This window comes from Nyctibius grandis, chromosome 32 (genome assembly GCF_013368605.1).
Source record: "Nyctibius grandis isolate bNycGra1 chromosome 32, bNycGra1.pri, whole genome shotgun sequence".
Classification (NCBI taxonomy): Eukaryota; Metazoa; Chordata; class Aves; order Nyctibiiformes; family Nyctibiidae; genus Nyctibius; species Nyctibius grandis.
Window position 1 is genome coordinate 2,264,064 of NC_090689.1, and position 17,534 is coordinate 2,281,597.

The following is a 17,534-nucleotide window of genomic DNA, read 5'->3' on the forward strand; positions in this document are numbered from 1 at the left end:
CTAATAGATGCCAGGGAATCAGGCTCAGTAACCTCTGAATCTCAGCCATAACTTACTAGTGCAGGTACAACAAAACCTTTTAGAAAAGCATCCTATCTCAAGGTATTTAAGTGACAGGGAATCCAGCATATACGTAGGTACGTTGCAAAAGCCTATGGCCCTGCTGTTGAAAGAAATGCACGTTTAATTTCTAGTCAGATTACTACTTACAAAATTATGGAAGTTTTTTCTAATCTGTCTGATCACGCCTGGAAACGTGGGACGCAGCAGTTCTTGCACGTTGGAAGGCCAGGAATTATACCGACTGTCAACTTCAAGATTGTTGATCCACTAAGAAAAAAATAAAGGCATTTAAATGATTGACAGTCCTCCTGCTCGAGTCTGAGACTGTAAAATATTTTACAATCAGACACTATATTGAGAGCTGTATGATTAAAAAGCTAAGCTTTTTAAAAAGAGCTGATTATAGTTACAGCCTCACTGTTTTCCTTCACTGCAGTTTCAGAGCTGATTGTGAGATAAGAACAAAAGTTCCCCTGACAGCTTAAGAATGCACTGCCCAACGGCAAAGATATTCCTTAATGTAAAACCATACGCACTGAAATAGCAGGGCTTCTGATGTCCACAGCATAGTCCGAATCTGATGGCTGGATGTTCAACTTCAGAACATTGTGCAAGGAAAGACCCTCGATTCCTAAGCTGTGCAGGCCTTCCATAACACGGGCTTCATTGCGTAGCACATCAATCAAGCTGGAAGGAAAAGAAAAAATGTTGTTGAAATTTAAAGACACAGCAAATACCCCGCTCTTATCCTAAGGGTTAACAGATGAAGGGTATAAACAAGTCTGTCATGTCTGTGCATTACTTCTTATTTATCACCTTTTTTTTTAACTGTCCTAAGAAACTTCAGGTAACTTAAACCTATTCAATTATATTTGTAGGAAAACCTACATTAAATCAAGATAACTAAAGCACGACATACATATGTAATTTCAGTTCCATATTATTGAAACCAGTCTTGACAAAGATATAGGGTGGTTTTCAGGTGAAGACTTTACAGTGGTTTATCCTTTCAGAATCAGTCTGCTGTCTTCAGAACAAAATCTGTATGTTGACAGTCTCAGCGACCAAAATCTTGCTAGTCACAGCACAGATCAAAAGAACAGTACAAAGGTGACTTCCCATTCCAGTCTTCAAGGGTATTCCAGTTTTCATATCAGCTTTTTGGTTAGAAATGCACTTGCATAAGAGAAGGAACCACGATTTGCCTTTTCCAGTACTTAACAATTAAACCTAGTCTAGATATGGACTTTGTGAAGAAGGTTCAAAACTGTCTAAATGACTTTATTATCTATGCACAAGCAGGATGCAAGCTCCTAAACAGCATACAATTATTCTGAAAAAGAAAACATTCCTACCTAAATATGTCCTGAGTGTCTAAATCAATATGTAGTCCGTTGATGAACAGGGCAGAATCTCCTGGTTGTAATCCTAGTGTTCCTTTGAAGTACTGAAAGAAAGTAGAAGGCCGTTAGAAGAATGCCCCGCACAGAAAAAAATTACTAGAGAGTTTAATGTGTCAAAGTTGTAGATTTTATCTCCCTTATTGCATTACATTACTTCTCAGCTACAGTCTTTGCTGACTTTGTGCGGATATCCCTACCAGAGGAAAAAACAATTGAAGCTATTTAGTGCATAGTGCATTCTGTAAATGGGACTTCTGTTTGTTTCTACACAATTCAGTGGTGCATTGAGTCCCTGAGTAGACTTGTTAAATATACTCAGATTAAATAATTAGAAATGCTTGAGATAAGTAATTTAATTTTTTTTTAGCTGACAGCCCACAAAGTAGATGGACAAATAGCATCCAGTTACCTGTCTTAGGGCAGAACAGACTTAGACTGCTGGATATTGCGTGGCTATGTCATATGTCATAGTAGATGAGCTGCCATTGTAGTCTGATCTCCCCAAAATCAGGCAGCACGCAAATGGAAAAAGTCTTATCAATATTTTGGAAGTTTTTCCAAGTACCTCTAAGCAGTACTCTATTTCAATGGGTGCTTGCCCCTGAATTGACGCACCATCACACAGAACAATTTTGAATCAGGAGAGGTGAATAAAACACAGACCTCCTGAAGCAAATTTCCCAACTCTAGCATGAAAAGTTCTGTTTAAAAACTTAGGAGGTATTGGAAGAAAGCAATGTCATTTTTGTTTTGCAGTACCAGCTACAAAATTCTATTAAGAGGCATGATGAACACTGAAGGAGAAACATAGTATTGGGGTATTTAAAAACACTAACATCATTAAGAATGTGAGCAAAGCAAACAGAGGAATAGCAAAGTACCATATGAAGTACCAAGAACAGGAAAGCAGCATCTACTCAGGAAGAATTTCTATATTTTATTAACTAAAAATCTCCTAGAGAAGAGCTGAGTACATGCAGTGTTAAATTTTATCTTTTTGTGGATAATTACACAGTAAACTATAACTTACTAATAGCAGTGAACTTCACTATCCAATAATATCCACACAAACTGAGTCATGCGAAGAATAACTTTAAAAGGCAAGGTTAGATCTAGCCAGATCTGGATCTAGCAGCCTAGACATACTTGGAATAAAAATGAATCCACAAAATCACAGGTTTACCTGTGGACCAGTCTGATCTAACACATGACAGAAAAGCCACCAGGTAGCTTTAGCTTGCACTTACATTCTACACTTTGTCCCTTCCAGAACCACACCGGACGACGGCGTCAAACCACATCCCTTCTTTTCTGATTTTATCGCTACTGAACAACAAGGGATTTCTCCTTCAGAACGGGAATCTCAGGGGACTTGTAAGTAGATGTCAGGTAACTTTGCATTTACTACTAGACTAGCCAAATATCATTGATTAGTTCTTAAACAAAGACATAGGAGTGTACGTAACATACTTTGTATTTTTCCTATTAATACCAAGTGAGACTGAAATGTATGAATAGATCAGCCTAGATCATAACAAAAGCTATTGTTTGGTTTTGGTTTTGTTACCAACTTAAGCTTCTATTTTCCACTCTATCCACACTGCACTACCAGCTATATTTTAATTGTACAAAATTCTGTACAAAAGTCTGTACAAGACTCCCAAGTGGCTGTTGTTTTTTTCAGTGCTTTGCTAATGCCAAGTACCCAACAGAGCTGTTGAAACGTTTTTCTGCAAACACCAGAGCCTACTCAATGACCTCCAGAGGTCCCTCACAGCCTGGGGTTTTTTATATGATTCTGTTTCAAAGCATATGTAGACTTACTTGGATAGCTGCTACATTTTATTCCTTCACTAGTTTCACTCCCAAAACACCAACATTGGCACCATTTCCTCCACGTAGTATGAGTCATTCTAAGCCATGGCAGAGGGTTTCGAGTTTATTCTGTGAGTTCCTTGTAAACACTGATGAATTCAGATATCTAAGCACCATCTCAAAGTGGGTAATGAGAACTAAATTTCTTCTGCATCCTTAAAACTGTAAGAAGATGCTTAATATATTTGCTTTTCAAGCAATAGCTTTCTAACAAGCTATGTTCCATCCAGATCAGACATCTTTAAAATAATCTAAAAATATAACTACATTTTGACTCTAATAACTTCCACTAAAAAGCACTCACACTTTTAATATCTAGTTGCTTTTGAGAAGTTCAGAATACAATCAAAAACTAAAATCGGTAACTTGAAGTCAGCCTCTTTTTAACTATTACCCAGAACGAGTAGTTACACACCTGCTATACCACTGAAAGTAAGAACTAGGACAGGGGCTGAAAGAAGGCCTCTGGGCAGGCACAGTCCTATGAGAAACATATTAACCATCTCTATACAGCTTTAGCTGGCAAGCCATTGCTACAAACATATCACTCTAATTAAAAACTGATGTGACACAGTCCTGTCCTGTAGATCAGATTAAGACAGTCTGCGTGGAAATCCTAAGAACACATACACTGTTATGTTTTCTGTAAATAAACATTTCCCGACAGGGTTAACAACATAGTACTTTCGTTGTATTTAAAATTAATTTTATAAAGATAAATAAATACAGTTACCAGATTCTGAGTTCAAATACCAAACAGAAGGTCACTTTCATATACATTAACAAGTGCTTGCCAAATAACTATCAGAGCACTTGACTACTGTGAGCAACCATCGTTGGGGCAGTTCTGTGAACAAAATGCCCTATCATCATTCCCCAACACACTGATCTCACTCGAAGAATTTCTGACCAGTATTTTCATATTTGAGCGAACAAGCAAAATTTTGTTTGAAAATCCACCACTTCTTTACTTCCCAGATGCACACTACAACAAAGTTGTGTGGGAAAATATCAGATCATTATTTGAGCAAAATGTAAACTTTTTAATAGAATCATTCTTTTCAAAGCTTGAATTTATATTAAAACAGTGCAAAAGCACTATGTTACTTTCAAGAAGCATTACCTTTTGGTTCTCTTCAATTTCTGCTCTGAGTTCCGAAGAAACAACTGTTTTTGTTATGGCTCTATAGGAATAAAAACATCATGCTGTGAATCATCCTTCCGTTTATCTAATGGGTAGATTAGGTATGTACTTATCCTACTTTTTGTACCTTACATATAAATATATTTAGTCTCCTAGTATAAAGGGCTGTAATCAAAAGCACCAGCACTTTGTGGTACCATTAAACAATAGGATGCACTATTTTTTCTTATACTATATAATTGAATAGAACATAAAAATGTTAACCACATGCCAACTCTCAGTGTCTAATTTCACATTAACCATAACAAAAGTGAGCAGATGCCAGAAAGGTAGAGGTGGAGGCTGGCAGCAGCAAATAGGGGGATTTCACTTCTCATGGTGGGTTCCCATTCCTTTCCTTACATTGGATCTAGTGAATGGCAAGGACGGCTCACAGATCTGATTAAAAATGCAATAAGTGTGCAATGCCTGCCTTAAGAAGCTATAATAGCACAATCTTAACAACAGTTAGTGGGAAATAAAACCAGAATTCAGGTTCTTTTTACTCTCAGGTATATCTCCACCTACGCAAAAAGGAGGAGCTCCTATAATACCATCTTCATGACCCAGGTCATGGAATTCATCTAAAGAAATGTATTTCTAGACTGGTTGGGCAGGCCAGACTATGACTGAATTTCTTGAATTAATTCAAATATGCTCAAGACAGTCATTGAAATAGTGCAAAAAACAATGGAATTGCACATCAGTCTCTGACATGAGACTGACTGGGCTGTTCCCCAAAGTGGATCCCAGAAGAAGAGTGGGATCCAGTGAACAGATACACTTTAAAGCCACCGAACAGAGAACCTATCCAATAGATTCCTGAGGACTTGATGCAAAAGGTTCAGAAGCATTTCACAACAAAATAGCATGGATAATTCTGTCCAATTTTCCACCAGCCCACATCAACTGCCATCCAAGAAAAACACTGTAAGATCCTCTTTGTAACCACAGGCTGAAGAACTTCTCTGCATAAACATTCGCCAGTGTTTGCAACCAGCTAAATGGAAACTCAGACATTAACCCAACCGATGCTGCCCCTCCCAGGTTCTGCTCAGAAAAAAGATCATAAGAAAACTTCCTAGAACTCAGAATTCAAGTTACCTGGCCTTTGTAGGAAAGTTCTGACTGAGATCTTTCATGACCATCAAAGCATCCATAGGGGGAGCAGTCAAAATGCGAGCAGCAGTCTGAAAACTTAAATCTAGAAGTGAAAAAATAGAAGTCAAGAACTCTGAACTGAAAAGCCAATGCAGAGTCATCTTAACTTCAGCTTTCAAGTTTTTTGCTTATTTGTTACTTATGAACATTCATTTTCTATCTGCGCCTTTAGATACTTTTTAAAAAAAAAATCTTCTTCCTTGTATTCAACTTCTATTTGTTGCCTTGAAGTAAGTAACCCTTTCAAAGTGAACCAATGTATCCTGTCTACAGGTTGCTTCAATGAGTCCAGACCATCCCCTTTTTTTTTTGGCTGAGGTGGGAGGATCTGCCCTTCAGAAGGGGTCTGGGTACTTGTTTCACAAGCTAGAAATATAAACAGCCATCTGCTGGATATAGGTAGATTCTCTGTAGCTACAACATATGTTCAGCATTTTGAATTACTCTTTTTATCAGAGGATGAAAAACCTTTCCAGAGGCCTCCACGGGGAGGAAACAGGTCAGAGTTGCATGCAGATGCTTTTGAAATACAGTGTTTCTTTGGTCTTGAGAAATCTCAGCTTTCCACACCAAGAACGTAACCATGGAAAGAAACATTTCCTTTGCTTTTCTGCATTTAGCAGATCATACAAGTAGTCAGTTTAGGAGCGAGTGGCTTACTGTGCTTCACAATACAGAAAGCAAACCTCATTTCACAAGTCCTGTGAAACAATCTTTCTAAAAGCTATTTCAACAGGACTCTACAAAAGCGCTTTACAAAATCCAGTATTTTCCATGCAGGAATTTACAGTCAAACTCTCTCTGTACGCAGCCACTAACAACCTCATTTGTGTAGAACACAAGAAGATAGGTTTACATCAAGTTTTTGCAGTACAATACTGAAATTCTTCATACAGATTACCTTGTAACTGCCATACTTTCAAAGGTGCCATTTCATTGGTACTTTCCACGAGGTGTTTTCTAAGCTCTTTCAGCTCTTCTGCCAAGTCAGGATACAGCTGCCTAAAAGGGTATGAGGGTAAAACAACTTCTGTGGTTTCCTGTAAGCAAGTCTTCAGAGAAACTAACATATGAAAATGTATGCTGCTAACACACATGGATAACTGAGACATTTAAAAAGTAATAGCAAAGCAAAAGATCAGCATCTCTGCATCAAGTTTTTTGATATGACCAAAACTAACAACTTCAAACAAGTTTTACCTTAGTTTTCCAAACAGAAATCCTTGCACTTCATCAATAGGGTCATTTTCATCTATTACTGTAGCATTCACATCTGTGCCTATAAAGACACAGAGAACACTATTACCAAGCCATTCAGAAACAGTTCTCACACTCATTTGGATTAGTTTAACAAAACTACACTGCAGTAATTGAAAAGAAGAAAGAAAGGGCAAGTTTCAGGTATACTTTTAAACTTGTATCCAGGAGATGTTACCTTCAGAAACACAGTAACAGGTGAAATAAAACCAAGTTGGATTATTGAGAAGGAAAAGCTTAAGATGATTGGAAATCTCAGAGACCTAGGCATTGCAGAGGAATTCACTAGGACCCAGGAGCTTCCAGGACATGCCAGCTTTGTAGAGTTAGTGCTAAACATTAGTTGTGAACACAACCCTGATTTTAGCCCCAAAATACATGATAAAAAATAGTATCTGAGTAAAGTCCAATTCTGGGCTTAAATATCAAAAAGAAACCTGTGCAAAAGACTCACACCGTCTCCTAACTAGCTGGATGCAAGCCAGCTCCGATCTAGATGTTTTATGCTCAAGTCAAACTTTAGATGAGTGTTTGCTTCTGGACAAGCCAAAACAGCACAGGCATGAACAAAAGACTGCACAGTCAAAACATTCACAGAATCAGACAGGAGCTGGATGAGAACCATATGCCTCTAACGTGCAACTTACTATCTATGAGCTATTCGCAGCTCATAGCAATGCAAGTACAGTTTGTCCATTTTGTAAAACATTTGAGATTACTGCATTGAGATTACTGACTGGTATCAAACTTCACAAGTTTACAAATATCAAATCTTCCTCAGAATTGCTTCCCCCCTCCTACCATCTGAAGAGAAAAAGGCCTCCAGTGTCCTGGACACAAACAATATCTACAAACAATGTCAGGGCTTTTGCATGACTTTTTGATGACAAATTAATGGAAATTCTCACACAGTGATAGAAATCTTAAGTTGGATCAACTCCTCTAGTATGTTAATTTCTCTTAAAATGAAATACTTTTACAAATAAGAACCAAAGGTTTTATGTGTCTATACTCTAGGTGCTGGCAAAATATTCTGAGTCAGAGTTTAGATCTGTATCTAGAAGCTGATAAAACTGCAAAATCATGAAGAACCCAATTCAAAATCTGAGTTCTGTTCTCCACAAGTGTTACTTCCAACAAAAAAAAAAGTTTTTTTCTTTTACTTAAATCCAAGATAAAAGCAGGAAATTCTGGGGTTTTATATGTGTGTGTGAACATCTAAATAAGTATACACACACAGAGATTACTGTAACAGAATAGTTTTGGCACGTGCATGAGAGTTTGCAAAACAGAGATCAGTGCACTAAAGAAAGCAGCAAAAGCAAAAAATCATGCAGAATTCTAAGTTCTGTTTTCCCAAAGAACAAGAACAGGAAACACATTCTGCTCTGAGGATGGATAAGCAAAGGCAAATTAAAGCAGAGGAATTGCTTTACATCTGCAGAGAATCTGGTTATCTGGTAAAAAATTAGTTGCATTAGTAGTGCCATTACTAAGATCTAGTCCAGAGTCCTGACTTCATTGTGCCCCACATTTCACAAATACAGAAGACAAGTGCCATGGCAAAGATATGTTTCATAAAGAACATAATCCCAAAAGAGAGAGGAAGAGAAGTGATTTCATAGCTGAAGAAAGAAAAATATCTGCAATTCAGACAAACAGTCATTCATACTAAAAGAAACAGAAAATTCTCTTATAATAATTCACCTTTCACCTGTGTATCATCCTTGGCCTTATATTCTGTACTTTTAATAGCCAGTTCCACACCATAGCCAGAGAGGTAGACTTTTTCTTTACTGGGATTCTGTAACGAAAAGCAAACAGTACAATATTGCCACTCTTTGTTCTCATGTACAAATTAAAAGCTGCCATTTCCCAAAGCTAAGAAATCTCAAGCTGGTACACATTTCAGACATAACTGGTAATGCATAAGTGAGAAACAAAGACAATGAGTGATTCTGCAGTAACGTACTGTAATAATTGTATTTCCTGTTGTATTTCAACAAAACTTTTTGAAGTTCAGCTAGCAAAGATATCTCTATGAACCGAAAAAACACCCAAAACACCTTTTGCTTCATGAAGCAAAAAGGAACACAAAGCAATTTTTTCAGGATTCAGTGTGTAAGCCAGGCAGAGCAGGATAGACTCACGTCATCAAATCAGATAGAGGAGGGAAAGGAACGTCAACTGTGACATTCAAAAATGAAACATTCACTGAGGAGTTACAACAGAGAGATGCATAATTATTTCTGACTTTAATGGGAAACAAACATGATCACTTGTTAAAAGTATTTTGATGTATACAGGAGTCACACAACTCTGTCAAGATCTATTGTGTAATACACTTTATTTTGAATGTAAGTACTCCTCCCAACAGTGACAAACAAATTACTTTCTAAAATGCAAGTGGTGTATGAAGTGTATGACTTTATCAAAAGTGCAAATGTCGCTAGAAGTGAACCAGCTGATGTTTTTTTTTGCATTCAAGTCTGGCTATTACCTGCTACACTGCAGGTTTTAGCAGCATTAAGCAATATTGAGGAAAAAAGTCAAATAAGTTTCTCAGAGCTTTTGAATTGTAGTTTTAAACACTAATCCAGTGGTTATGGGCAATTTAGGGGAGAGAGATGGAAACCAGGACAAATTGCACTAGGACTGGTAAGTAGTTCTGTAGTAAAATTGCTACAGAAAGAATGCCTTTCACTTGAAAGTGGTACCTTAAGGTTAATCCTTGCTTTGCATATCAAGTAACTAAGTGGCCTGACTGTGGAAAGATCTGACTATTTTATTTCCTATAATCTAATATAGGTGGAACAACATTTTTTTAAATTAAACTCTGTAATTTATCTGGAGTTTATCTCTGCATTCATAAAATCAAATTATTATCTTATTTAAACAATCATGAGATTTTAAATATTCTGAATTCCTCAGCTACATGCAATAAAAAATAAACTTTGAGTATTCCAAATAAATACCAAGCAGCAACGCATTATGCAAACATCAATTTAAAGGGAACAAACTTAGGCCAGTTTTCTTTTTTAAAACCAGGCCAGTTACTCTTTCCATGTCAAATTCCTCTGTTACAATGCACAAACATACTTACAGCAATGTAGTGTCTGAGGACGTAAGTGATTTCTCCTGCCTCAGCCTTTAAAACAAGCCTCTTGTGGTATCTGTAGAACTCCTCTGAGCCAATCTCAGCGTAAAGTATGACGACGGGACTGTCAGGGTTTGACACTGGGTACTTGTGGTCCCCTTTGAACAAAAATGGCTTTGGCCTAAGAGTAAATGTTGAAGATTATCACGCTGTGATTCATAGCATTTCCTCACTCCATGCAAGATGCAGAATTTCTTTTTCTCACGTTTAGTCACTGTTCCTGTCTTCAGTGAATACATATGTCAGGCTATTCCCACATATTATCAAGGTCGGCAGCACTTGATGCATGTTGATAAAGCTTTGATAAAAATGGACATATGAAAGTGAAACAAGTAGCTAGGTGCTATTTTGAAACTAATATGGTCCTTATTTTTAAAATTAACTACTTCCCTTAAATTTTCAGTTAACTTTTTTTTTCCCTGATGGCAATTCAGAAATTCTGTATAAAAAAATAAAAGGCTAATAGAACAAATGTTCCAGGAACTTAAATTCAAGGGAACCCTGTCCTTGGCTTAGAATACAAACAAGAAAGTAAATGAAAAGACTATTTTCAACTTCTAGTTTTAAATTTTGTCTAAAATATAATGAAATATTTGAAACATTCCCAGTGGGTCAGAAGAATAGCATGTGAGCTATAGATGCCATATGTCTGCACATTGACAAAAAAACCTTTATGCTTACAAAAACCAAAACTACCACGATTACTGTGAAGACAAACTGAAATTTAAGGTTTTGTTGGCTTTTTTTCTAAAGAGGTATTGTATTTTATAGCTTCTTTATAAGTTCTTTCTTTATAGTTTCTTTTCATAAGTTACAGTCAAGTTCTGTTCTTGTGAAGAAATCTGAATTTGAAATATATTGTGTGGGAATAGTTTTCTTTGTTAATGCTGAGAAAATTATATAGGCAAAAAATACTGTGCACGCTTCAAGCCATTCATGAAATTCTCTCTGTCATATTACCTATCATTTTAATATGCAGCCCCGCTCTTTTCTGTTTTCCCTGCATACTAAAGGCTTTACATATTCCTGAGTATTCCTACTCTCTCCTGAGTATTCCTACTCTCCTTCAACAAATTGTTTCCAACTTCTCCTGTGCACATTCCTCCTCCTAGCATGATATCAAAGAACAAGGGATAAGAAAACAATCATTCTAAGCTGGATTAATAAGGAATAAGAGACTGCCACTTCTGTGCAAGCAATGGACAGAATACATGAGCACTGAACAATGTAGAAACTACTGGTTTATTATAATCTCTATACAGCAGCAAGTCTAACTAGCTTAAATTTTAAGAGCTAATCCAATAGTAGGAAATTAAGCAAATACCTTTCTGAAGCTGCCTGTAAAAGGTTTCCAAGAGAGTCATATTCACATGTCTTCTCCCCATGAACAGCAAAAAACAGGGTACAGCCCTTTGGTGGAGGTTCATCTGCTGCTATCTGTATTAAAATATTTGTAATAAAGTAGGTTGAATGTTTGCCTTTAGAACAAGTGAAAATGATAACAGCGTAGCTCTGTAGCAATGGGTCTTCTTCGATTTCCTAAATTCTAAACTACTACTTCTTCCCTGTTTATTACATAACTTAAATGCAAGGTAAAAATTGGAAAATCGAGAGTTAACTTTTAACTGATGATAAATATTTTTCCAGTCTATTAACTGTAATACTAGTTACAGGTACAAAAAGTGAGGCTTGCAATTGTAGGGGTTTGGGTTAAGGTTTTTTTGCATTACACGTCAGAAACCTTTGTATTTGTTAAATATCAAATGATAAAATGATTCCAGATGAAAAAGGAAGATGTCTTGTAGTAGTACTTAAATAAAGCACATGTGAGACAATTTGCAATGAACTATGTGATACCCCGAGTTTGAAAAAGAACAGAGAATACAACGAACTTCCATTTATGGGTTCTAATCATTAGAGCTATATATTCATGGGTTACTAGAAGATAGTAAGTACAACTGAATAACAGGAACAGCAGCAGCATCACAAGTACCAACAGAGCCCTAGGGATTTTCCTCATAAAAGTCTTCCCACAATTATTAGTTCAGCGGGCATCAAAAGTACGCAGACATGTCAAAATCCCCATTCTTTAGAGTACATCTTCTCTGTACTCTAGACAGACTCAAATTTGGCACTCAGTTAAATTAGTATCTACATATGCTCTTCAGCTCAGATGTACGGAGCGCTTAATCAGTTCAGGATTTTTTATACTCTCAAATGTCTCCTAACACAGCTCACTCCCTTCCTGGGCCTTAGGTAATGCTCTACAAATCATTTGAGGATTTCCTGTACTAACCTGTTGAAAAGCTTGAACTGTTGCAGAGTAAGAGCGTAAAGACAAGGAAAATTTCAACAAATTCTGCTGCAAAGGTGACAGGGTCTGGCAGGCTGCTTTCAGCATTTCATGGTAAGAAGAGTAGTCGCTACCTGCAAAGTCAAAGTACAAGCAGTTATCTTGCTGTACCATATCGTCATTGAAGAAGCACTTTTCATCTTAATTGTGATTTATACTAACAGAAGCCCATGACATGAACTGTAAATGTGCATGGGACCGTTCCTCCTCATTTTTCATTACAGCCAGTGTTACAGATGGATTAGAGTGAACTGAATAGGGATTCATGAGAGTACACTTAAATACATCCCTGAGGATGCAAACATAGGCTTGGGGAGGAGGGAAACAGTTAAGAGCTCCCATTTAATTTCAGCTGAGAAATAGAAACAGAGAGAAAAAGCATTTATAGTATTTTATACTTTATGTTGAAACAGAAACTGGCAAGCAAAACATGTTTCAGACTCCTCCACTACAGCTTTTGTCAAACGGATATCTAAAAGCCTTGAGCACTTTGCAGTCAAAATATTACTGAAATCAGTTCTCCTTTGACTTTTACAATAGTAACACAATAGAAGACAAAACATTGTGGTTTATTTTTCAATCATGTCAACTATCAGCCATCATCAAGAAAAAGATTATGAAAACTTACCGTCATGTTCAGATGTCTTAATATTTTGACTGGCTTCAACAAAATTCCAGAATTTTTCTTGACCTTCTTCTGATAAAAATTCACTGAGTAAGAAGAGAAGAGTTAGCTAGATCTATGAAGTCTAGATCTTGAACTAGTGCTTCTGAATTGGGTAATGAATTGCAGCACTAGGCTAAGTAAATTGAACAGCAGGAATGATTTTACACTGCAGTGCTGTATCATTCTGCAGTTCATCCCAGATGAACAATCCTACCTACCCAGAGTCTTTGAATGTAATCGTTAGGTTCTATATCAGGCCTTTGGCATATTATTTTGATTATTTGCTTACTCTTTCAGAGTCTCTTAGGGTGAGATTTTCCCCATCAAATGTCTTGCATTGTCAGGGTATTTAAATCCTGACAATAACACCTGAGGTTTGCATTTTAATGCTTACGGATTTTTCAGTCTTCAAACTTCAGCTTCTATAGAGAAGGTTACAGAAAAGTAATTTCACCTAGGACACGCCTGTCCTATCACCCAAAGCCGTGCCCATTTGAATTAAACCCATCAATGCTCAACTATTTTCATGTGAACTGATCCACGATAACGTGGGCAGAACTCCATATGTGGCAACACCCTTAAGTCAGACAAAATTAAACACACGCACACTCTTACACAAAAATCTAAAGACCCATTTTGCATAGATATCTCCAAATTAGAATACTGCAAAATGAAATGAAGGGGACTTCTAAAGTGCTAAGTAGACTGGCAGTGAGAAGACAGCATTTTGCTTTCTTTTTTCTTTTTAAATAGTGTCTTTTTGAAAAAAGTCTTTACTACCACAGAAGAAATCTCCCCAGCCTGACTTGCAGAACTCTTAACAAAGCAGTTGCCTTTAGATAATCAATGCACAACTCACATGAACAAAGTTAAACTCAAGCTTAACTGAGCTAAACATACACAAGCAACAGATATGTATCAAAACCTAGAGTCATTGTGGAGTCAAAGATCTTTTAATATGGACTTTTACAAGATCATGCTAAACCTCTCTAGTGCTTTGCGTAAAACTTCATAAGGCAAAAATACTTCGCTATGGAATTACGCAGTTATTAATGTTTGTTCTAATGCACAATGAAAGAACTTACCACCCAAAAACCTCCTGCTATCTCCTTTACAATATTCATCCCATCTCACCAAGCACAGCAATGATCATGTTCAACTAAGTGTTATTACTGCCAATGAGTTAGTAACGGCCAGAATCCAAAGCACCACAAAACAATTGAAAAAGAGAACACATTCCTCTAAGCATATTCTGATTTGTCAATGCAAAAATCACAATGCACGCACCTTGTTTCAAGTAATAAAGGAGTTGAAGGCCACTTGGTAGTTAGAGATGTTGTCACAGCCTTAGAATCTCCTTTTACAAGTGAGGAGCTGAACCAGATTCCAAGAACTGCAATAAGTATTCCCATTTTATAGAAGCCTAAGAAAGATGAAGAAAAAAAAGTTGGTTTTGCATTGTCCCTTTTTATAAATACAGAATCTCACACATCCAAATACATTAAGGCACATTTTAAGATTCAGTGGCCCATTTAATGCAATATATCAGTGAGATAATTGTAGTCTCACCCGGGCTTACAAAATCAAAAATACTATGAAAACATGAAAAGAGACAAGGATTTTAAGATCAGACTCCTAAGCTGCAATTAAACCTAAATCAATTCCATCTTCCTCTATGTTTATGCTTTCAAATAAACTTGCTTCTGTTCTGGAACAACCACAGCATAAACCATACTTACTTTAAGAAGAGGTATTACAAACAGCGCAGGTGGAAAACCACCCCACCGTTCATTTTACGGGAGATAAAACCACATTTTGTATTTGCAGAGATCCCTCAGCTGGTGTACTAACCAATGTCAGAAGAGCCAGGCAAGGTTAATGTTCCCTAGTCAGCCCTTTAGGTTCTGCTGGGTACAGCGGCCTTCTTCTCTGGGGAATGGAGAAACAAGCATTTCCTGGATGCACTAAGTACCACCAACTTTAGAAGCTGAAAAATGAATGAAATAATGAGGACAGATTCAAATGATACAACTTACTGCAACAAATGAGCCAAAGGAAAAAAATGAAATTATGCCATTTCTTTATTGTCCTGTGTACTTTCATGCCTGTACATTCTCTGCCCTATACACCGTAACACAGCTGAGTGGAATGTCCTTGCCCACAACTCAAGCTTACAGAAGACCTGAATTCGTCCTGTTAGCTTTCCATTAGTCTCCAAAAGTTCAAGCCTTTTCCACCCTCTCGGACTAGAGTATATTTACTACACACCCACTATACACCCAGGCACTCCCTCACTTCTTAATCCTTATTTTTCTGGATAACTCATTTTTCATTCGCCCCCCAGCTGAAAAAACAGCCCACTCACATTCCAGGTAGATCACACCCGACAGCCTGTCAGGATGTAACTCCTGTCTCTTTTTCATGATGACCTCAATGTCAACAATAGTCTTTGCATGTGTTATGTATCTGTAGCTATACCTCTACCTGTGTATACGTATACAGATAGACAAAACTACCTCATCCTACTCCCTTTAAAAATAGACACTACTTCAGCTCAAAGTTCGCCAACAATCACTCACCCATTGCTCTTTCTGTATCTCAGTGTCCTTTCTTTCAGGATAAGAACAGAAATGCCCTGCTCTAATACACAAGGAGCAGCTTGCTCAGCTGCACGTGACATTTATTTTACACTGCACCTGGGAAGCGGACAGATGGCAGCGCACGACGCCAACGGTTACAGCCACCTCTCGCTGCGTGCAGCGGGGGAAGCTCGGTCAATATTTGTGGAGTGAAACCTTGGCTTCCACCCAGTGCAACAAAAAAAAGCAAGGTTTGCAGTTCCTCCCGGAATCACATCCTCCTTATGCACTGCAAATTATACGCAGTAGTTTGGAACATGTAAATGAATATACAGTACTGTGTTCTTACAATTAAAACTCCCATGCTACTCTCTCATGCCTGTTTTCCTGTCCTGTGAAAGACTGTAATAAAAGCCTTTTTCTATATGAAATAGGGGAGGGGGGGGAAAGGACACGTCTGTCACCAAACACCAGTTTAGCCAACTGAAAACCTGCAGATTAGAAATACCTATGCTCTCTGAATAATAACAGCCGTAAAACAAATGAAAGACCAGTATCGCAAAGAAAAATAAAAATACACTACGGAGAACACAAGAGGTAAGAGGCACTGGCATGAACATAAACGGCATGAGGAGATTCAACTGTGTTCTGTGTGAGGTAACAAAGCAAAAACCAATCTGAATTACGACATTGTAAAGTGGATTTTTCAAACCTCATTTGTTTTGTAAACATTTTTCCTCCAGTTACTCAGATTAAAATACAGTTGACTTCTGGAAACTTGCACACCCTGCCTTAGAGAAAGGAATAAGTGATCCCATAGCTACGGGTCCTGACAGACCGTGACAGCCCCGACCCGCGCCATGTGCTGCGAAGCCTGCCTGGTAGCAAGCGGGTGAAACGCTTCACTTCAGGGAAGGGCAAAAGGAAAAGAGCTGCTGCCTGGGCAGAGACGGCAGCTCCCAGCGTGGAGGCCACGGCGCCAGCATGAGTTGTCTGAACCCCGCGGGGACTGTGAGTGGTGAAGATCCCTGCTGACGCCCGGAGAGCTGCTGTAAGCCCGTCTTCTAACGGGCGGGTGTCGTGGGGCCGTAGTGTAGATACTGAAACTAAAACGTGGCGTTCGGCTGATGAGTCCCTAAACCACACGCTTGAAGGGCCTGGACTAGACAGGATTTGTCCGAGCTACCAGTCAGCATCCAGCGGGCTTTCACAGACACCGCACCCCCCGCACTGCGCGCTGACCGAACAACGCGGGCAGCGCTGATGACTCAAAAATTAAAATGGATGGGGATGGATGTCCCTTCGTGAAGGGCGAAGGGCGCTCGCCCCCGAGCGCGGGCTCCGAAGCTCTCCAGTCACACCCCGTGCCGCGGCCGCTGACTGACCGACGGCAGCGCAGAGGCCGCCCGCCGCTCGCGGGGCCCCGCCACCCCCGCACCGCCGGGCTGCGACGCTCCTGTCCGCGGGGCCTGAGGGGCACCGGCTGCCCGCTTCCGCCCAACGCGCCCCGCCGGGACCCCGCCGGAGCCCGCGGCCGCCCCCGGCCCCCCCCGCCCGGCGCCCTGAGGGAGGCGGCCCCGCGCGCCACCGCCCACTCCCCTCACGGGCCGGGGCCTTCCCGCCGCACGCGCGCGCCCCCTGCCCCTGCCCTGCCCCTGCCCTGCCCCGCGCGCGGGTCGCCGTGGTAACCGCACCTGCCACCGGCCGCCACGCGCCCTTCCGGCTCGTGCCGCTCCCGCCGCTTCCGGGCACGGCGCTTCCGCTGCCGGGCGAGGCGGGGGGGAACCGCCCCGCCATAGAGTTATAGCGGGGCAGCGCCAGAGCGCCCCCCGGCTG

The 17,534-nt window shown here is 39.3% G+C and overlaps 1 protein-coding gene across 4 annotated transcripts in view; it reads right to left on the minus strand.

The window, feature by feature from the left end:
- The window catches only part of UGGT1 (UDP-glucose glycoprotein glucosyltransferase 1), a 46,151-nt gene extending 28,674 nt beyond the window's left edge, over positions 1-17,477 (minus strand). For all 4 annotated transcript variants that reach the window (XR_011049891.1, XM_068421057.1, XM_068421056.1 and 1 more), the window contains exons 1-15: positions 17,393-17,477; positions 14,971-15,106; positions 14,407-14,542; positions 13,081-13,163; positions 12,396-12,526; positions 11,424-11,536; positions 10,046-10,220; positions 8,650-8,746; positions 6,886-6,964; positions 6,587-6,687; positions 5,629-5,728; positions 4,465-4,525; positions 1,419-1,510; positions 600-750; positions 211-330 (exon numbers count right to left, since the gene is read on the minus strand). Coding sequence is in view for 3 of the 4 variants with exons in the window: in XM_068421057.1 (XP_068277158.1) it covers positions 211-330; positions 600-750; positions 1,419-1,510; positions 4,465-4,525; positions 5,629-5,728; positions 6,587-6,687; positions 6,886-6,964; positions 8,650-8,746; positions 10,046-10,220; positions 11,424-11,536; positions 12,396-12,526; positions 13,081-13,163; positions 14,407-14,531 (1,428 nt within the window). In the remaining variant the exon portion in view is untranslated. The remainder of the gene's footprint in view (positions 1-210; positions 331-599; positions 751-1,418; positions 1,511-4,464; positions 4,526-5,628; positions 5,729-6,586; positions 6,688-6,885; positions 6,965-8,649; positions 8,747-10,045; positions 10,221-11,423; positions 11,537-12,395; positions 12,527-13,080; positions 13,164-14,406; positions 14,543-14,970; positions 15,107-17,392) is intronic.
- Positions 17,478-17,534: the final 57 nt, after the last annotated feature.